This window comes from Euprymna scolopes, chromosome 34 (assembly GCF_053919585.1).
Source record: "Euprymna scolopes isolate OS-2025 chromosome 34, ASM5391958v1, whole genome shotgun sequence".
NCBI classification, from domain to species: Eukaryota; Metazoa; Mollusca; class Cephalopoda; order Sepiida; family Sepiolidae; genus Euprymna; species Euprymna scolopes.
The window spans coordinates 29,816,437-29,836,838 of NC_136515.1; the positions used below are offsets into that span (position 1 = coordinate 29,816,437).

General features: G+C 33.6%; 1 protein-coding gene across 1 annotated transcript in view; it reads left to right on the plus strand.

Annotated features, from left to right (window-relative positions):
- LOC145259150 (protein SDA1 homolog) overlaps window positions 1-20,402 on the plus strand; it is a 167,055-nt gene that overhangs the window by 53,715 nt on the left and 92,938 nt on the right. Inside the window, exons 8-15 of the mRNA XM_080116859.1 lie at window positions 6,592-6,666; window positions 9,193-9,300; window positions 9,811-9,883; window positions 12,093-12,196; window positions 12,796-12,853; window positions 15,858-15,916; window positions 16,866-16,942; window positions 17,849-17,946. Coding sequence (XP_079972985.1) covers window positions 6,592-6,666; window positions 9,193-9,300; window positions 9,811-9,883; window positions 12,093-12,196; window positions 12,796-12,853; window positions 15,858-15,916; window positions 16,866-16,942; window positions 17,849-17,946 — 652 coding nt within the window. The remainder of the gene's footprint in view (window positions 1-6,591; window positions 6,667-9,192; window positions 9,301-9,810; window positions 9,884-12,092; window positions 12,197-12,795; window positions 12,854-15,857; window positions 15,917-16,865; window positions 16,943-17,848; window positions 17,947-20,402) is intronic.

Genomic DNA, 20,402 nt, shown 5'->3' on the forward strand with positions numbered 1-20,402 from the left:
ATCACTCCAAAATATTGCAACATCAATTGATGCCAGATGCGGATCAGAGCATTGATGATGTAAAGATAGAACTTGGTTTTAGATGCATTAAAAGTAACCTACCACTCCTTTCCCCATTGTATCACGTGTTCAAGATCAGAGGAGAGAGAATCAGAGAGAACTTGGTCGTTTGCGGTCTTAGATATGCTACCATTGATGGTAGTGTCATCAGCATAAATGTCTATGAATGATGTAAGGATGTGATTTGGAAGATCATTAATGTAGATCAGGAAGAGAGTTGGGCCCAAGATGAACCCCTGAGGGACTCCAGCATTAATACTGTTAGCTTCTGATTTTTGCCCATCAATTACTACTCTTATGAACCTAATAATTGAGAAAACATTTTCAGCTCTACCATAGCTGGAGATCTTGTGAAGTATGCCTTTATGCCATATCCTATCAAAAGCCTTTGATATGTCAAGAGCAATTGCCCTAGAAAGGTTGCCTCCGTTGAGAGATTCGCTAATCCTATGAGATATAATTAAGCACATCTGCTGTAGATCTAGCAGAATGGAAACCATATTGAGTGTCACTAAGAAAGTTATTTTTGCTGAGATGGTTGATTACTTCTCTATTTAACACAGATTCCAGCAACTTACTCATGACACACAGGAGACTTTTTGGCCTGTACTGAGAGGGAGATGAGCGATCACCTGAATTCTTAAATACAGGGCATACTGATGAGATTTTCCAGGGTGATGGGAAGCAATTCTCCTTAAGACAACTTTTAAACAGTTTTGTAAGTATGGGCGCTAGTTCTGGTTGAAGTTTTTTAATTACTATAATTGGAATACCGTCAGGGCTGGTTGCTTTACTGGAATCATGGTTTTTGATTAGCTTGGCAACATCATGTACAGATATTTGTATCTCACATAGCATGTTTTCTGATACAGGAGGAAATATTAAGGGCTGGTGGACTTATTCACAAAGGTTAGAATTAGCTGCAAAGTTCTTGGCAAAGGGTTTGGCTTTGTCTGAGGCTGACAAGATTACCTCAGATCCATTGATGATAGTTGGGATAGAGCACACGCTTCTGTTCAGGATTCTGTTTGCTATTTGCCAAAACTGGTGGAAACACAGCTGCTGCTCAGTTACTTTGGACTTGACGGACTAAGCATACAACTCTCTTGCGTTCTTTACTACTTTCTTACAATAGTTGCTGGCAGTTCTGAAAACGGCTTTAGTCTCAGTACATCTATTATGTTGGAAGCAATGGAAAAAGTGATTTCTGTGCGCAATGGCAGCAGCACATTCTGGAGAGAACCGTGGCTGGCTTTTAGGTTTTTGCTGGAACTTTTTTGAGGGTATGAAACGGTCTATACCTACAATTAACTATTCCGTCAGGTCTGATACTATAGAGGACACATCCTTTTTAAACATGGAATGCAGAGGTAGATCTGATATAAATGTACAGAAGCTATCCCAGTCAGCCATAGTGTATCGATATACTGTATGATGGAGAGGTACGTCTGGGGACTTATTACATTTCATTTTTATCTTAATTGATACAACAGACTGATCAGAAGATCTAAGAGGAGGCAGAATGGAAACTGAACATAGTTCAGGGCAAGTTGTAAGAAAAAGGTCTAGGAGACTCGCATACTGACTGTCAGTGTCGGGCACACGGGTGTGTGTGTTTTTTTTTTTTGTTTTTTTTTTTACATACAGTGGTCGCCACTTATCAAGGCCCGGAAGCCACTCAGGGATAAGGGTTATTGCAAGTACATTACGTTAGTGTGGAGATTTGATGAAGTGTTTACTTAAGGGGGCGGTTCATTAAGAATTTGTTAATCTTGGACTTGAAGACATCCAAGTTGTAGTCAGGTGGGAAGCAGGCAGACGGAACAGAGTTCCACAGGCGTGCAGTTCTAAGAAAGAAGCTTTGTTCATGGAATCCACGTTTTGATTTAGGCACAGATAAAGAGTGGGGGAAATTTTTCACAGGGGATTTAGCTAGACGGGTGTTTTTCGTGAAAGATTGGCGAGGGGGGGACCAGAGATTGTGAACAATCTGATGTCATAAGCAATGGAGAAATCATGACGGAACTTCCCCTCATCATCGGTCTTGTTTGAGTGGGTTAACCATTCCACGTTGTTAACATTGAAGTCTCCACATACATGAATGTTAGCTGAAGGATAAGCAGAAAAGACTTGGCCAATTTTCTCAGATATGCTTTTAAAGATAGTAACTTCGCTGTTGTGGGGGTGATAGAGAGTAAATATAAATGCAGTACTGTGAGCTAGTGCAACCCGGAAGCACATATAGGGTAAGTTAGGATCTTCTCTGGAAAATGGAAAGCCATCTTTAATATAGGCACATATTCCATGCCCATGGTGATCTTTGTGGTCAGATTTGCAAGTTACGTTAGAGTCTCCTTTAATTACGAACTCATCTAGGGAAATAGTCTGTCCAATGCCAGTTTCGCTAAGAAATAATAGGTCTGGTTTAGTCTCCTGTAATTGGGTTTCAACCTCTGGAAGGTTAGAACGTAGACCCCTGATGTTAGAGAAGGATACATGGTAGTGGGGGTCTACGTTGGAAGTTGAAGATCTGGGTTTAATTGTGTATTTTTTCTTGAAACTTGTTATGATGGAGTTTTGAGATTTGTGGACTAGGTCGACAGACTTGCTTAGAGCAGGACAGAGAGGGAAACTAAGAGAGAAAAAGAAACAAAGAAATTTATTTTTTTTGTAGCACATAAGTAAAGCCGTGACAATTACCCACTAATAGGACATCGAGAGGCCCCACCAGAAGCTACTGCATGGTCCAGAATCTATTCACTAAATGGCAATACAGCAGCCCCAGTACTTTGAATCTGCTGATAGGACAGCCTCCTTAATGGTTAATCCAAGGTTTGGGTCCCTGACTATCAGGCGGATAACGTCAGCCCAGATAAAACGTTTACCTCCAGCACCCTTACTAGTGACATGGCTACAAAGATAGACATAGAAACAGAAAATTTCCAACATCTCTGGCGACTGTTCGTGCAAAATACTGCCAACCTTGAATACAGCTTTTTCTTCTCCCTTTGTCAGAATCACTCATTAAAAAATGAGGACTGAGCGATAAATAAAGAGAAGCGAGAGTAACGGGAGCTGCCGATAATGCATCCACAATGCGTTCTCTACTCTCCATATATTTTTAATTTAATTTTTTTTCATTTCTTATTAAAACATGAGTTGGAACAATTACGTTGAAGGCATTGCCAGGGCCACTGCAAGGAAGGTGGGCTCTCTCTACCGTGCTAGAAAACTACTAACACCCAAAAGTATCCTGTACCTCTATAAGGCCACTATTCGTCCATGTATGGAGTATTGCTGTCATATTTGGGCTGGTGCATCTGCTACTAGTCTCTCACTCCTTTACAAGGTTCAAAAGAGAGTCGCAAATCTGATAGGCCCTGAACTGTCATCTAAGCTTCAGCCTCTGTCCCATGCCTGTTCTACAAGTATTTTAATGGTGAATGCTCTGACGAACTGCACGCACTTGTGCCCCCACAACGTGAACACCCTCGACAAACCCGACAGGCTGCTAAATCCCACCCCCACACTGTAGAGATCCCTAGATGTAAAAGATCTTTCTACTCCAGTAGTTTCTTCCCCAGAACCGCTAGACTTTGGCATTCCATTCCAGGTCCCTGCTTCCCCAACTGTATTGACATACAGAAGTTCAAGTGCAACGTGAACCGACATCTTGCTACCCAAATTCCTACATAGTAACCCAGTAGTTGTTGCCCCTGATAGTAGCCCCCTACACCAAAGTGACAATGTGTCTTGTTTAGGGTGAAAATGTAATAAAAAAAAAAAAATTTAAAAAATCTTATCAACATTTCTTGCCTTCTCCTCAATAAATAAATTTAAAAAACATCCTGGCTTTTATTTTTGTTCACTTTATGTGACTGAAATAAGAAACGGAGGATTTTTTTAATTTTACTAATTCTAAATTTTCTGAAAATATTTCTTTTATGTGAGGTTAATTCCTATTTCAGTCACATAATTTATTTAGAGTGAAATAGGTTTCAGCATAACTCCTAGACAATTAATATTTTAAAACTTCAAACATTTTATTTTAAAAAAATACAACCTAGGGTTTTTAATTTTTTTATGTCAAGTTTCATCATACACGTGATACGTCAAAATAAGATTTAGGTTGGGAAAATATGAAACAAGCTAAGATAGTGGCTAGCTAAAGAAGAATGCTGACTAAAGTTTATAAACATATCTTTTTTTTTAACTAGAAATTATGATAATAAGTTATCATTCTTCTTTAACTCTTTGTTTATAAACATGTTGACTATTTATCTGCCCAATTTTCATTTTCGTGGGAAAACTTGACTTTCTTTTTAATCTTAAATGAATAAATGCAATTTTTTTTTACCTATCCTAACTATATCAATAGTTTTTGTGGGGGTTGTGTACTATTTATTTAGTTACCATATTATGTTTGTCATTAACCCTTATTTTTTTTTGGGGGGGGGGGGTCATTCATTATAATGTCATCCTCTGTCATTACCTTCTCCTTTGGGATTAGTATGCATAGGTCGTTCATCATGATATGATGGTATATATAATTTGTTAAGAATTTAATTTAAAATACCAAAATCAAATCAACTTTTAATATATTTATTTATTTTTTTTTTACATGGTAGTCACCACTTATCAAGGCTTGGGGATAAAGGTTATTGCGTGTACAGTAATCAATGGTAATGGAGATTTGATAAAGTGTCTTGCTTAAGGGGGCGGTTTATCAGGAATTTGTTTATGTTGGACTTGAAGAGATCCGAGTTGTGATCAGGTGGGAAACTGAAGAGAGTTCCACAGGCATGCACTTCTAAGAAAGAAGCTTTGTTCATGGAATCTACCTTTTGATTTAGGCACAGATAAAGAGTGGGCGAAATTATTGACAGTGCTTTCAGCTAGACGGGTGTTTTTCGTGAAAGACCAGCAAGGGGGGACCAGAGATTGGAGCTCAGACGAGCACTTGCCATGGAAATAATGATAAAACAAAGACAGGCTCGCAACAACTCTTCTGTGGGAGAGAGGTTGCAAGGAAGAGAAAAGGGCATCCCCCACTAAGACAAAAAAAAATGTCTTCAACAACGATAGACGAATCAGCAAGAGGACAACCGGTGTGAAAAAGCAAAGAGTATAAACAAAACCTGGTTCCAATAATAAACAACACCATTTTATGTTTTGCATTTAGAAACACAAATAAACTGTAATACTTGACTTTGATGGCTTTCGTTAAGAGTCTCACGCCTTTGTTTATAAAGTCATTCGGCGGAAGTGACGTCAGACAAATTTTAAGATACGGATGACAAACACGGGTTTGTATTTCTATACACATAGATTCAAGGAAGTTGTCAGGGAACAGGTGTATAGCAGGTAAATGTTATCAGAGGCAGGATACGTTGCTGTTCTACCTAGCTGGATAGTTTTTTGGTGTTTTTGTTTAGTGTGGCATGTTTGTTCAGCTCGAAAAACTGTTTACCAATGTGCTTGAGAATTGTAAGTGGCGCCAGACTCTCTGAGCACGGTAGGTTTGGGAAGGTTGGTTTAAAATAGAGAAGAGCTATGCAAAGTACTGTTAGGAATCCGCCGGATATATGTCAGCGTATGTCACGGTAACATACATTGGGCAAGTTTCTGACAGTGTTTTGTATAGTTTTTTGTTTTTAACCCGTTTTCACAAACTTACTGTGTTCAGCAGAGGTGTAGCGCTAATTGTGATTTTCAAATACATCGGTAAACACTGCATGGTCCGAGCTGAATAGACATGTTGCATTGGATAGGAGCACTAAAGAGTTGTCCGGTTGGGTGGAGGAGTGGCTTGTTTTGCCTTTGGTAATGTTTATTTGTCGTATATTTGTTTTTTGACGACTTTTTCGAGTCTGTATAGTAATACAAACCCGACATAAATTGAAATAAATTGTTTTGCATTTAGGAACACAAATGAACCATAATATTTGACTTTGATGGCTTTCGTTAATAGTCATACTTTTTTGTTTATAAATCTATTTGGCAAAAGTGACATCAGACAAATTTTAAGGTACGGATGACCAACACTCTAAAATGTAGCTTTTTTTTCTAAAGCAAATATAAAAATAGAAATTTTATTCAAACAGTCGGCACTTCTGCATGACATGAACATATTAGCAACTGAGATGAGTTATCGAGCTCTGTTCTTAGAAAGAGAACTGATGTCTGCCGGCCATTATGGGAACCGCAAATATAAACAAGTGTTTACGATAACGCAAAAATATATAACGAAATAAATAACACAAAAATATATGAAAATCGAGACTATTTTCAAATATTGTCCTAAATTGGAAATGAAGCAATGGACTTATATATATATACACAATGTTTATAATTTGTTTCCTTAACAACCAGATGAAGATGCTCTATTATTCCCATCCACTTCTAAAATTTCTAAATAAATTCTAAAATAAAATTCTAAAATTAAAGAAAATTTCTTCACAAAACATATTTCTCTCTTGTTGATCCATTTTTGATCTTGTTGATTTCATTTCCTGAAATATTTTTCTTCAGATCATGGTTGCCGCCATTAAATTTTTCCTCGGAGTTGACAGCAATGACGATAGCGACAGTGAATCAGATGACGAGGTATTTAGCATTTTTTATGTTTCTCTCTTAAGAAGCAAACCACAAAATACAAACTTTCTTCATGTTTTAAATAATAGTGTATGAACAATGCATGGCTTCAGCAATGGGAAAATGGTTTCTCGTGGTCAGCATACGCACACATATAATCAACTATTAAATCAAAATAGAAACGAACATACGCACACATATAATCAACTATCAAATCAAAATAGAAACGAACATACGCACACATATAATCAACTATTAAATCAAAATAGAAACGAACATACGCACACATATAATCAACTATCAAATCAAAATAGAAACGAACGTATGCACACATATAGTCAACTATTAAATCAAAATAGAAACGAACATACGCACACATATAATCAACTATGAAATCAAAATAGAAACGAACATACGCACCCATATAATCAACTATCAAATCAAAATAGAAACGAACATACGCACACATATAATCAACTATGAAATCAAAATAGAAACGAACATACGCACCCATATAATCAACTATGAAATCAAAATAGAAACGAACATACGCACCCATATAATCAACTATCAAATCAAAATAGAAACGAACATACGCACACATATAATCAACTATGAAATCAAAATAGAAACGAACATACGCACCCATATAATCAACTATGAAATCAAAATAGAAACGAACATACGCACACATATAATCAACTATCAAATCAAAATAGAAACGAACATACGCACACATATAATCAACTATGAAATCAAAATAGAAACGAACATACGCACCCATATAATCAACTATCAAATCAAAATAGAAACGAACATACGCACACATATAATCAACTATGAAATCAAAATAGAAACGAACATACGCACCCATATAATCAACTATGAAATCAAAATAGAAACGAACATACGCACACATATAATCAACTATTAAATCAAAATAGAAACGAACGTACGCACACATATAATCAACTATCAAATCAAAATAGAAATGAATAAAGACAATAGATCTTGGACAATGTAATTAGCTCAACATTTTTTTGCTGTTTTCTTATATTAATGATCATCAAAAGTGTATCAGACTTTTATCAACCAAAAAGTAGATGTAAAGGATTAGTAAATTTCTATGGATGATATCAACTTGTTAAGACGTAGGAATGCAATGGAAAGTAAAGATCTGACAGTAAATGTTACCATGACAAAAGTAATGATCATAAGGGATTCATGTACAATTCCAATTTTTTTTTTGTGGTGCAAGTATTGGGTGCACAAGAAGTGCAGTGTAATTATTGGTTGAGAGATAAAGACAATGAAGATGAATAAAAATTCAAAAGAGGTTGAAACTATTGAGGTTGTTTAGAAGTTACCTTGCTAATATCGTTGGAGCACAGGGTGAAGATGCTAGTGTGATTGCAAGAATTAGGAGTGGATGGAATAAATTTATGAAACTTCTATCATTACTAGTCAGTAGAGAGTTACTATCGTTAACCAAAGGAGAAGTCTATCAGGCATGTGTATGCAGTGTAGGGGAAAAATAACATGAGAATGATATGATGGATATGTTGTAATGTAAGTCTTAAAGACAAGCTCCAGTCTGATAACCTCAAAGAAAGATTAAATCTGAATAGTATTGGCGGATGTGTGCAGGAGACTTTGATGGTATGGCTATGTTGAAAGAATAGATAAGTTCTTGGTTCAATAAATGTAGAACTGTTGAATTAGCAAGATCAGTTCACTAAAAATGAATAAGGATGGATTTGAGAGAAAAGAGATAAAGACCTGACCAGATATAGGTTAGTTTGGAAGTCAATTTTCTAAAAGCTATCCAACACATGCCAGCATGTAAATGAACATTAAATCAAAGATGAAATCACATTTTATAATTTTTTTTTTTTAGTGACTTTTGTTGTTTAACAGAATCTTTGCAGATTGAGCATATTTTTTTATCACAAGTCTTATTTTATTGTTTTAGATTTATTCATCAAACTTTGGTCCGTTTGTCTTCATGACTTTTTCAATCGATTTCATGTAATTAGCTTTTGTATTTGATTTGATTGTTGATTAATCAGTTATTTCCAAAAACTGTGAGTTGAATGAGGTTAGAACTGATTGTGGTGTTTTAAATGAGTAAATAACATTAAACGTGACGTGAGAGTTTCACTTTTAGATATTTCAATAAATCTGTAATTTATATTTATTTATACCAACTATCCTCTTTATATTAATGAGCTTAAAAAATATCAACAAATGTGACATGATGAGTGATTATAAAAAAATAGATTTAAAAATATTTATACTAACACTTTTAGAAATTGAATTATCACAAAAAGATAAACAATTTAATTAATGTGCTATTTTTGTTGTAAGAAACAAAGGTACAATTTGGACATTTTTGTTCATTCATGAATATTTTTAGAATTAAATTTACTTATGAAATATGATTTAGAATTAAATTTACTTATGAAATATGATTTAGAATTAAATTTACTTATGAAATATGATTTAGAATTAAATTTACTTATGAAATCTGATTTCCAGGATAAAGGCAGCAAGAAAAATGCCAATGAACTCCTTATCGGTCACAGAGTTGGTAAAAAGACCAAGAAACGACAGAAAAGACTCAACAGAGCTCTTGAGGTTCTAAAGGTAGGTCAAACATTGATGCTAATTATTTGCCTGCCTTTCATGTATGACACAAGGTTGTTTTTATCATTGAGTCCTTGAGAAGGGACAAAAACAGACAAAGTGCTCTAGGTTTTCTCTCATTTTATGATCAGTTTAGGAAATTATGGTAAGGAACACGTTGCCTGAAGTGAAAATTTTCGGAATACAATAACAAAAGCTGACATGAAACTTTTTTTAATAAAATCTTGCTTTCTACAGATCTGTTCAAAATATTTGCCTACTATAATTCTAATAAACCAATGAAAATATTCATAATATTTTTAGAAAAACAATGTGAAATTCACAGTTTTTCTTAAAACATTTAATAATTGTTTGAATAAATAAAAGTGTATTTCAATAATAGGGAATATTGACTTGCCTGCAAAAATATCAGGGTTTTTATGTGTAAATAGATTAATTGAATGACTTCTGTTAAACTGGAAGCATTTGCTTAATTGATTGGATAATAAAAATAAAACTTTCTTTTTACAGAAACATAAGAAGAAGAAGAAGCGAGGAGAGTTGTATAACTTCTCTGCTCTTCACTTGATTCACGATCCACAAGGTAAGTGGCAGGCGTAGGGGGGGGGGCTTTTTTTTCTTTCCTTTTCTTTACATTTAATACCAAAACTTAAAAGATGTTTCTGGAATGAGTTTACATATGAAAATTTAGAAAAGATTTCTAGAAATATGTCATGATTATAACATTTCTAAACAATTCTTGTATCAGTAAACATTCTAAAAATGGAAAACAGATGTTTTTGGAAATAAGTCGCAATAGAATTTCTAAAAAAAATTGAATTCAATTATGATGTTTTGATATAAGATAATATAGTCAATGATTATGATTTTTATGCAAAACTGTTTGGATTGTTTATTTTCTGAAATAAATCCTTTGGCATAAAAACGTATGTGATAAACTTAATTTACAAGTAATAAAGGAAGCAACTGTCAATATCGAAAATAGACTGAAATATTCTGCTTGATTTTATTTCTTGCATAATTTAAAAAAAGTATATATCTAAAATAATGTTGGGATGAGTTATCCTCTTTGGAGATAATTAGTTTTAATACTAGATAGATCTACAGTTGTGTGATTTTCATCGCCTATCCTCTTCCCTAGTGGTCATAAATTGATAAACAGGACTACGTCTCTTCTTGGTATAACTAGACAGATATTCTGTCTGGTGTTCTGCTTTTTTTGATGATTGTAAAATTCTAACAAGTTTTATTAGGATTTCTTTTCTGATTGAGCATGACTTGTTCATTTTTCCTTGTGGTGTATCATCAGCTATTTTCATTAATTTCTTTAATAATTTGCTAATTTTTATATTGTTACAGACTTATTTGGATACTGTTATATTCTCCATGTATATTTTCATATCATTTGTAACATACCTTTTAATAATAAAATATAATAATAAAAACAGTCCTGTTTTTAACCATTCTGCTAATTTTCAACAAAAGTGCTCGATGCTTAACTATGTCATAGGCTGCCATAAGGTATATAAAAAATCATACTTGTGACCAATCCAGCTTGAAACTCATCGTTTATGTATTGAATGCATATGTATTGTTCAATACTTGGCTACACATGACCTAACCAGGTGAAAACTAGATTAGCCAGGAGTTAGGGCAAATTATGTCAGGTCTTCACAAAACATGGAACCACCTGCAGAAATAGGGCTATTTACAGGACACTTGGTGTCCTTGTGGCGTTGATGTGCAGACTATCGCACATATCTCCACAGGATTTTGAGATGGAGTGAAACACTGTGATGATAATGAGCTTTTAATAAATGTATATAACGGTATAATTAAGAAGTTTTATTTTGTTCTTTCTCACACTGATATTAATCACATTATCGTTAGATAATGTGATTAATATCAGTGTGAAATAAAAAAATATATTTTTATAAATGCTCAACTTTGGCATATCTTTTGTAGGACAAGTAAAATGAATTTGCCTAAACAGAACGGTTTTGCACCAGTTTTATGTGCCCTTATCATGATTTTAATAAAAAATTTTTTATTTTTTTTTTATTACATTTTCACCCCAAACAAGGCACATTGCCACTTTGGTGTAGGGGGCTACTATCAGGGGAAACATCTACTGGGGTACTATGTAGGGATTTGGGCAGCAAGATGTTGGTTCACGTTGCACTTGAACTTCTGCATGTCAGTACAGTTGGGGAAGCAGGGACCTGGAATGGAATTCCAAAGTCTAGCAGTTCTGGGGAAGAAACTACTGGAGTAGAAAGATCTTTTACATCTAGGGATCTCTACAGTGTGGGGGTTGGATTTCGCAGCTTGTCGGGTCTGTCGAGGGTGTTCACGTCGTGAGGGCACAAGTGCTTGCAGTTCATCAGAGCATTCACCATTAAAATACTTGTAGAACAGGCAGAGGGATGCAACGTTTCGTCGATGGGACAGAGGCTGAAGCTTAGATGCCAATTTAGGGCCTATCAGATTTGCGACTCTCTTTTGAACCCTGGAGAATCCTTATTCCAATTTTGATTAAAATCCATTACATTATTTTGTTTCAGGAAAATGTTTAAAATTTAAGAAATTTAAATTCAGGACATTCAAGTACTTGGATTGTTTATTTGTACTCATATATATATATAGAGAGAAAGAAAATTTCAAAATCTATATTGTTGATTTAAATAATGGTAACACATTTTGATAATAATATAGAAGTGATAAATTTAAAAAAAAAAATTGTATTTATTTAGATTACCAATTGCATTTCTTTTCATTTTGTTTTTTTTTAGATTTGTCCGAACGTCTTTTTAAGCAGCTTGAAAAATGTAATGAATATTATGATGTGAAGATTATGATGATAGACTTTATCTCACGACTTGTTGGAATTCATCAGGTTGGCACAAGAATCGTCATTTTTTTAACCTCATCTGTTATGTTTATTTATATGCTACTCCCAGATGATAAAATAATGTATTATTTTCAATGCACCTTTCATCATAATGACTGTTGTGATTCATTAAATTACCATACGAGTTGTTATTGTTGTCAAACTAATAAATTTCTAATCGTTAAGTTTCAACATTTTCTAAGATGGTGATCAATTTTATTGCAAATCTGATTCAAAAAGAACACATCTTCCTTGGTCTTCTTTATGTTAGTAATTATTTGAAAATGTTGCACCCAAAAATAAAATGTAAATAAATTCGATACTCTTTGCTACTTTGTATTATTTGGATTCATTGAACTGTTCTCGTGTCTGGAGTGTCATTTTTGTATTACTTTGGATCCATACAACCGTAACAAGCAATCCTCATCTCAAAAATGTCTTTGCTATTTCTTTATTCCTTACCATCGAAAATCTTAGCATTCATGTGTCCAATCCAAAAGTGAAGAATCTTGTCAAAAATTAATGTTATTTTCACGTCATTTTTGTTCTGTTGTTTATTTTGTTCTTGTCTAAATCAAAATGAAAAAAATCTTTTATTTTTACAGTTGTTTCTCCTCAATTTTTATCCATACATCCAAAGATTCCTGCAACCTCGAACCAAAGGTTTTTGCTATTTTTATTTTATAATTCTTTTCTTTTTTTTTTATGTTAAGGCATCGTTTACATCAGTAATGATGAGATAAAAGGCATCATTTTCTATAAAATTATAATTACTATAAAAGACATAATAATCCAAGGATACAACCATACTAAATTTACCAATTAGAAAAGAAATACATTTTTATTGTTTATTAAATATTACAAAATTGTCACAAGATGCATTTTGTTCTAAAGTTCAATTTTGACATCTGCTCTTTTAGTTCGGGCTTTAGTATATACTAACAATAGAAGAGAGTTGGTATCTGTATGTGGTTACCTGTTACCTGAATGGTTACATAACCCACAATCCTCCACTTAGGCCCTTTTATGGGCTTGGCCTGGATCCCATCTATTAGTCTGTGGTATCAAACTATGATACTAGCACAAATCTTAAGCAACATCAAACAATAACAAAAGAATCAAAACAATACTGTACATATGTTACATCTGATGATATATGTGTTATTGAATATATAATCACTCAAACATGATCAACTGACGATGTATAACCTTCATCACATTTATTAAACAACTTAGAGATTAGATGGTAATGTAGAAGCCATTGGATGATGATTAATGTTTGTTTACCTCCCAACCTGTCATGGCAGACTATGCTCTACTCCAAGAGTGATAACTTTCCCTTCTTCATTTAATTTTTTTGGTGAACCTAACAATATCTAAACAACAATAATCATATTAATAATAGCAGTGGAAAGGGTCAATCAGAATGTGAGCATAACACATCATCATCAATAGAATTTTTACAATCACGAAACAAGCAGCCATGATTAGCTGCTATCCCACCTTTATATCCCCAAGATGCTTGGGTGAATAGATATAACATGTCCTGATCCATCTTTCACATCTGGTTATGCAAAGAAGGATGGAAAGCAAAATGGCTAAAGTACACATCTAATCACATGGTAAACAAAATAATAAAAAAGTACCAACTTAATAATTTTCAATAATTTATTCAACAAATGTAATGCATACTGCTACAACCGCAATCGCTTAAAATATTTTTGCAGCTTCTGGACAGACCATTTGGATGAAATGAGTGCAAAAGATGGTTTTCAAAATATGTAAATTTCATCTTAAAGATGCAGACCTATTAGAACGTCCAGTTGAGTTTTAAAAAAATATCACACATCATAAAATCAATTTAAAGTCTGATGTACAAGCAGCATTTCTACAAAGCAATGTACATTTGTTCACCGTGTTGACCACCTAGCGAAACCATCAAAGAAGCAGAATTAGATAACCTAGTATAACAACCCTTTCTTTTAATGGAGGAATTTAACAGACACAAATATAATTTGGGGTTGCCAAGGCACTAACAGAAGCTGCAGAATTAAAAAAACCTCTAACACTTGCCCATACTATATAATTCAACTATCTTACCATCTTCTCAGATGACAGTTGGAGAGTCCACAAAAACCCATGTGGATGTAACCATTTCTCTGTTATATTAGAAAATACAAACCCTCCTTCTGAAAATACCAATTTTCACTAAACTTCAGAAATCTTCACTTTTCTTGGTTTCACAAAATATACAAAAGTGCAATTAGAATGTGAAGCATCACAAAAATTCCAAAACGTTTTATCACAAAAGCAAACCTCAACAGATATTGAATATGTGTTTAATCATAAATGAATCATATATAACAAAGATGGACAAAAAGGTCTCGATTTGATAATAAAATAATTTTTTGGAAAAATAGTGGAAGCCATTTCAAACAGTTATAGATTAAAACAGTTATAGATTAAAACACTTATAGATTAAAACAGTTATAGATATGCAATGTTAAGCAATAACATTTTCCAAAAAGAAAACTGCAAAAAATTCAAAAGCAAAGGCAAACAGATAACACTTAAAAATGAACTAAAAACATTGATGTGCAAAGTCCATGTCAACTGCTAACCATGACCAAATTGATTACCAATTCATAAAAAATCTCTCCAAAATATCTGGCATGATAACATACTAGTACAGCAGCATAAGAGAACCAGATTGTGTGTTGTATTCTTCAGATTACAAAAAAGAATATTTAAGTATTATGTGAGATGTGGTTCTTTTCCAGTTCCATAATGTACTAAAACTTATGTGGGCTTTAAGGTAAATAAATAGACCAATGGGAGAGCATTAAAGGTGCCTTGCATTAAGTATCATCTTGTCCCAATAACAAAAAGTGCTGATATTAGCGAATTTCATGTGTTTTGCGGATTAATCAACCTGAATATTTATCTCCCTCCCATCATTTGAAGATGTGACACAAGATCAGATGGTGGGGATAGAAAAACAGTGCATTCTAGACCTACGAAAAAATCCATGAGTGTCTTCATTCCATGGTAGGAGTACCTGATGTAATTGGCTATAAACTAATCCCTCCTCAAAGTAAGAAGGTAAAACCTCAGCCTGACAGAAGGCTGTTCTTGCCATTGCAATCCGCCTCATTGGACTGACTGCTCAACTGGTATGAGGTGCTAAAAAGAATCCATTAGAGACATTTACCACTGGAAACTGAATTTTAATTTTTAATTTGTAAAATTTACAATTCAGTTGTTTTCAGTTTCAATCTGTTACTTTTACAAATTTACAATTCAGTTGTTTTCAGTTTCAATCTGTTACTTTTATACAAATTTACAATAATATACAAAAAAATATGTAAGCATATTGTGATCCTCAATGTCAAACTATTAAAAAATGCAACCAACCAAATTAATTATTGCCCTTTTTCATTCCTACACTTGTAAACTTCTCTAAGAGAAAGTCAACATCTAAGTAACAAACAATTGAATATCAAAATCATGCTCTCCCACTGATAATCTAATCTGACTAGAAATTTTTCACCTCTGTGCAAGGAAAAGATAACTGAAACTAACTTTTTTCATAAATGACATTTGCTTAATTATTGCATAGGTTTGAAAAATTTTATGTAAACATTTTCAATGCTATTTCTGTTTTCAGATGTGACAAGACTTTTATTATTTGCTGCCCAGGCTACCCACGAACTTGTACCTCCAGATGTAAGTATTTTCTTTTCAATCTATTTGTATATTTGTGATATTAAAACCAACAAGTTACCAGCTATCAAAGGAACAAATATGTTTGAAGTCATCGAATATGAAGCCATGGAAAAGGCCATGTTCTTTTTAGTTCAATCAACACAAAGGTTTATCGCATCTTTAGCATTTGCCATTGTAATTCCACTTTTCTTACAAAAATTTCCTCTGGCTTTAAATCCTTAACATTTTATCAAATTTAATTTCACAAAATGGTTTTTCACCTTTTAAGATTTTAGCAGGAAGACGAAAAGGTGATAATGCATCAGCATCTCTCATGGATTCTCAATCAGTCCATTTGTATTATCTTATCATTTTGAGCAACAGCTCTTCGGATTGGATTTTGAAAGTTTAGAAGATATTAACCATTCGATTTTCAACTAAAAACCAGCATCTACTTAATTATCATGTGGAAATTAGTAACATATTACTGCATTATTACATAAAAAATTACTTTCACAATCCAGCTGTCTGCCATTATCATTTTTTATGCAGTTTCCTCCCCTTGCTATCATAAGTGTGTCTTCTGTTTATTATTTAAGTATAACTTTTTTTTTTAAAGCAATTTTCATTAGTAATTAATTTTCTACTTTATCATTTTTAGTAATTTTTAGATATGTTGCTAATTTCAACATGACAATTAGATAACATTGATTGGTGAAATTCAATCTTTTGATTTTAATTATATTGAACAAGTGGCAATTTTGTTTTTATATTTGTGTGTCAAATATTCAGAAATAACTAAAATTAGTGCATGTTTCATAAATTTTAACTTGAATCTAATGATATTTTGTATGAATTTCCATCTTTTTATTAATTTACTTTTTTCCTATGTATATATTATATATAAATATATATTTATATGAAAAACAAGAATTTTAGATATGCTATAAAATCTTTCTTTTCTTTTCAGTTGGTTGAAAATTTGATCAAAACAATTGCTTACAATTTCATCACAGAAAGAAATTCAAGTGATGCCATTGCTATTGGGTAAATATTTTTTTTTCTAACAAAATATGAAAATATTTGCACTGATAACGTGTTTACCAGTTGAAAAACTTGACAAAAAAAATGGATGGATTTTTGCTCTTTTTAAGGACTAACATTTCATCTCAAACCAAATGTTACAAAAATAAGGATTCTACATTTCAAAAATGTGAAATAAATCAAAACATTTTCATCAAAATAAAAACAATACAGGTTTGTAAAATATATCTAAACTAGAAGATATTTCATTTTGAATATTTACAAATTTAACAAATAAATATCACTGATGCAAGAAGTAAAAAAATGCCCAAAACATTTTTTTTTTACTACAGAAGCACAATGCAATACTAGAAAATTAATTTCTTATTTAGAATTTGACAAAAAACAAAAATACAGACAAATCTTTGATATACATACCTGTCATGGAACAAAAATTACGTAAATTGATCATATAGTTTTTTGTTTTGTTTTTGATATTTTTTTTAAATGAAATTACTTTCAGCATAGACAATTGACTTGGTATAATAAATAATAATACAAAATGATTAAATTCACTGTTTGAGAAAGTAATATCAAAGATTGCATAAATGTACTGAAAATCCTTGTTTTTCTTTTTTGGATTTTTTTTTTCAATATTTGGCCATACATTTGTTAGAAAATTTTGCAATTTCAATATCTAAACCAGAAAACTTTGTCATTTTATTAAAATAAACCAAATAAAATATAACTAGAAGTAAAAATGTCCTCTGCCAATCAATACTGACAACTTCGATATGGGGCATTTTACAGTGATAAAATTTTAAATTATTAGAAATATTGCCTTTTAATAAAGACATGAAATAAATTTAGAAATTTCAAAAAAAAATTTTTTTAAATTTAGAAATTTAAAAAAAAATTTTTTTATTATAGCCTAAATGCAGTGAAGGAAATCACAGCTCGTTGTCCTCTTGCCATAACAGAAGACCTGATTCGAGATTTGGCTCAATATAAAAACCATCGAGAGAAAGGTATGTTCACTCAAAAATTGCTCTTTGGAATTTTCTAGTAATAATATCATCTTGGGTATTATTCATTTCTTAATTCAGATTTGGTTTCTTTTAATTTTCTTTCTCTCTTCTCCTCCCTTTTTATATCCCTATTTGGTGCTACCAGCTCAGGCTGCCTGACCTAAAACCATGAAACATTGATGTTATTGTTTTTCGTTTCCTGCAAAGTCAAAATCAAAAGCAATTTTTCTCTACAAACAATATTTTAAAATGTGACCCTGAAGCATAAAAGTTTTTCTCCAAAAATTACTGGATTGCACATTAGATAATCTGAAAAGGGTTGATATGCTGTAAAACAAAAGAGCTAAAATCTTATGTTATCTATATATATAAAAGGCAAAATGTGTGTGTGACCATTTCGTGTATACCTTCAAAAGGCTTTTCTCGCACACGCTCCCGGGGTCGTTATTATCGCTTAAAACTGTGTATATAGGTTCTAGATAATAATATGTAGGATTTGGGAACACATGTAGCTTATAGATTTATTTACGTCGACTTTTACAAAATTATTGCTATTTTGGCTTCTCGCGTGTTGATTGGGCTTTTTAGTATAAATAAACTGAAACTAAACTCAAACGATGTCTTCGGCATTGCGCCGGGAAAAACGTCCAGAAGCAATCAGCTTTGATCAGTTGCTATTCAATCTGGACAATTGGGAGCGGCTTTCCCCCTCCCCAACATCTGTTGGGGGAAGAAACAGTTAAATTTGGGTAAACAAACCCAAACGCTGCGTGACTTCTATTTGACCTTCTTAATTAGGTCAAATGGAAGCAGCAGAGTTAACTTTTATTGCACACGCCTGTTTTTATAGTTAAATAACTTGCTTAACGTTGTCTGTCACCGTGGCTCAATGGTTAACTTAGCACGTTTTTTTTTTTCACACATTAATTTCCAACTCAAGGGTACAGGTTCGATCCTCATACACTCACCTACCAAAACAATTTTTTTTATTATTTAACCCCCCCACCCCCAAGTTTTGATTTACCTCAAGACACCCGGGCATCGCCGGGTACCCCCCCGCTAGTCTAATATATAAAAGGCAAAATGTGTGTGAGTGTGTTTGTTTGTATGTCTGCTAAAAACTTTTGACAGACACAACAAAAATTAACAAACTTGGTATCATATGAAAGCCCCACCCTTTGGATGACAAATATCGAAAAATTAGCCCAAAAAGACCATCAGAAGTGCTGGTGCTACCAGATCAGGCTGACTATTGGCTTCCTGAGATGAAAAGCACCTACATCGATTTTCTGTTTTTGTTTTCTATTTCACCTTTTGTAAAACTTAATTATGTTCTGCAAAAATAAAAACAAAAACAACAGCCCCCATTCCCCCCCTTCCACTCTTTTCTTTTTCTATCCTTACTACCCAACCCCGTCGGTGGGGCATAAGAATACACCGACTGCCCTCCTGCAGAGAGTAAAAACCTCTCAATGGAGCCACCTGTTGGCCGTGGGTGGCGACCCGTAATGCCTAGGAAAGGGATCCTGGTTGCTGAGTAATTGATACCTAGGGAAAACAAAGGTATCAGTGGCAACACTCCACTTTGGCCTCGTACTGGGCCAGACGGGCCGTTGGACGGGCCCGATCCAATCAATCGGCTGGTCACGTCAAGCTCTACCTGACTAACATAACAAGAAAATCCACTCGCACTCCCCACCTTTTTACAATAAACAGATTTAGAAAGCGGTGGCTCATGGGTCAATCGACTCGCTGAACAAATGGACTTTCTTCACGGCTGAAAAACAAATATTCTTACTAAAAAGAGGCTTTTGAAAAAAAAAAAATTTTTTTTTAGTAAAAATGGATGAACTATGGGTGCTTAGGTCCACCGAGATGAGTATACCTCCCGTGTATCCCTGTTGCTGTTGGGGCGAATGGCCCCCCCCCCTCCCCCCAACACCTCCCATATAGGGCTCTGAGGTGGGTGGGGAGCACGAGAGAAGAAAAATTACGAACTACAAACAGATCCCGCTCAACCTCAAGATCAGGACTTCACCACCCACCGCGACCCCATTCGCGATCTGAAACCCGAAACACCCAAACAAACATCGAAACTATGGATGTAGACATAAACACCAACAGTCTAAAACCAGAAAAGACAAAAGCAGAAGATAAACACGCAATATCTGGAAAGACGGAAACAGAACAGGAAAATACAAATCCTCTTTCCACAAACCAAAACAAACAAAAAACAGAAGTAATATTGATTGAAAACGAAAATAAATTTGAACTGATTGAAATGGAGAGTCACAGGAAAAAATCTAGCTCCAAAAACAGAACTGATCAGGAGAAGAAAATGGAGACTGAGGAACCAAGCAGTTTAAGTAAACACAAAACAAAAACCACTCAAAACCCAATACATCAATAGAATACTAGATATAAAAACCTAAACAAAAACCAAAAAGAAAAAACCA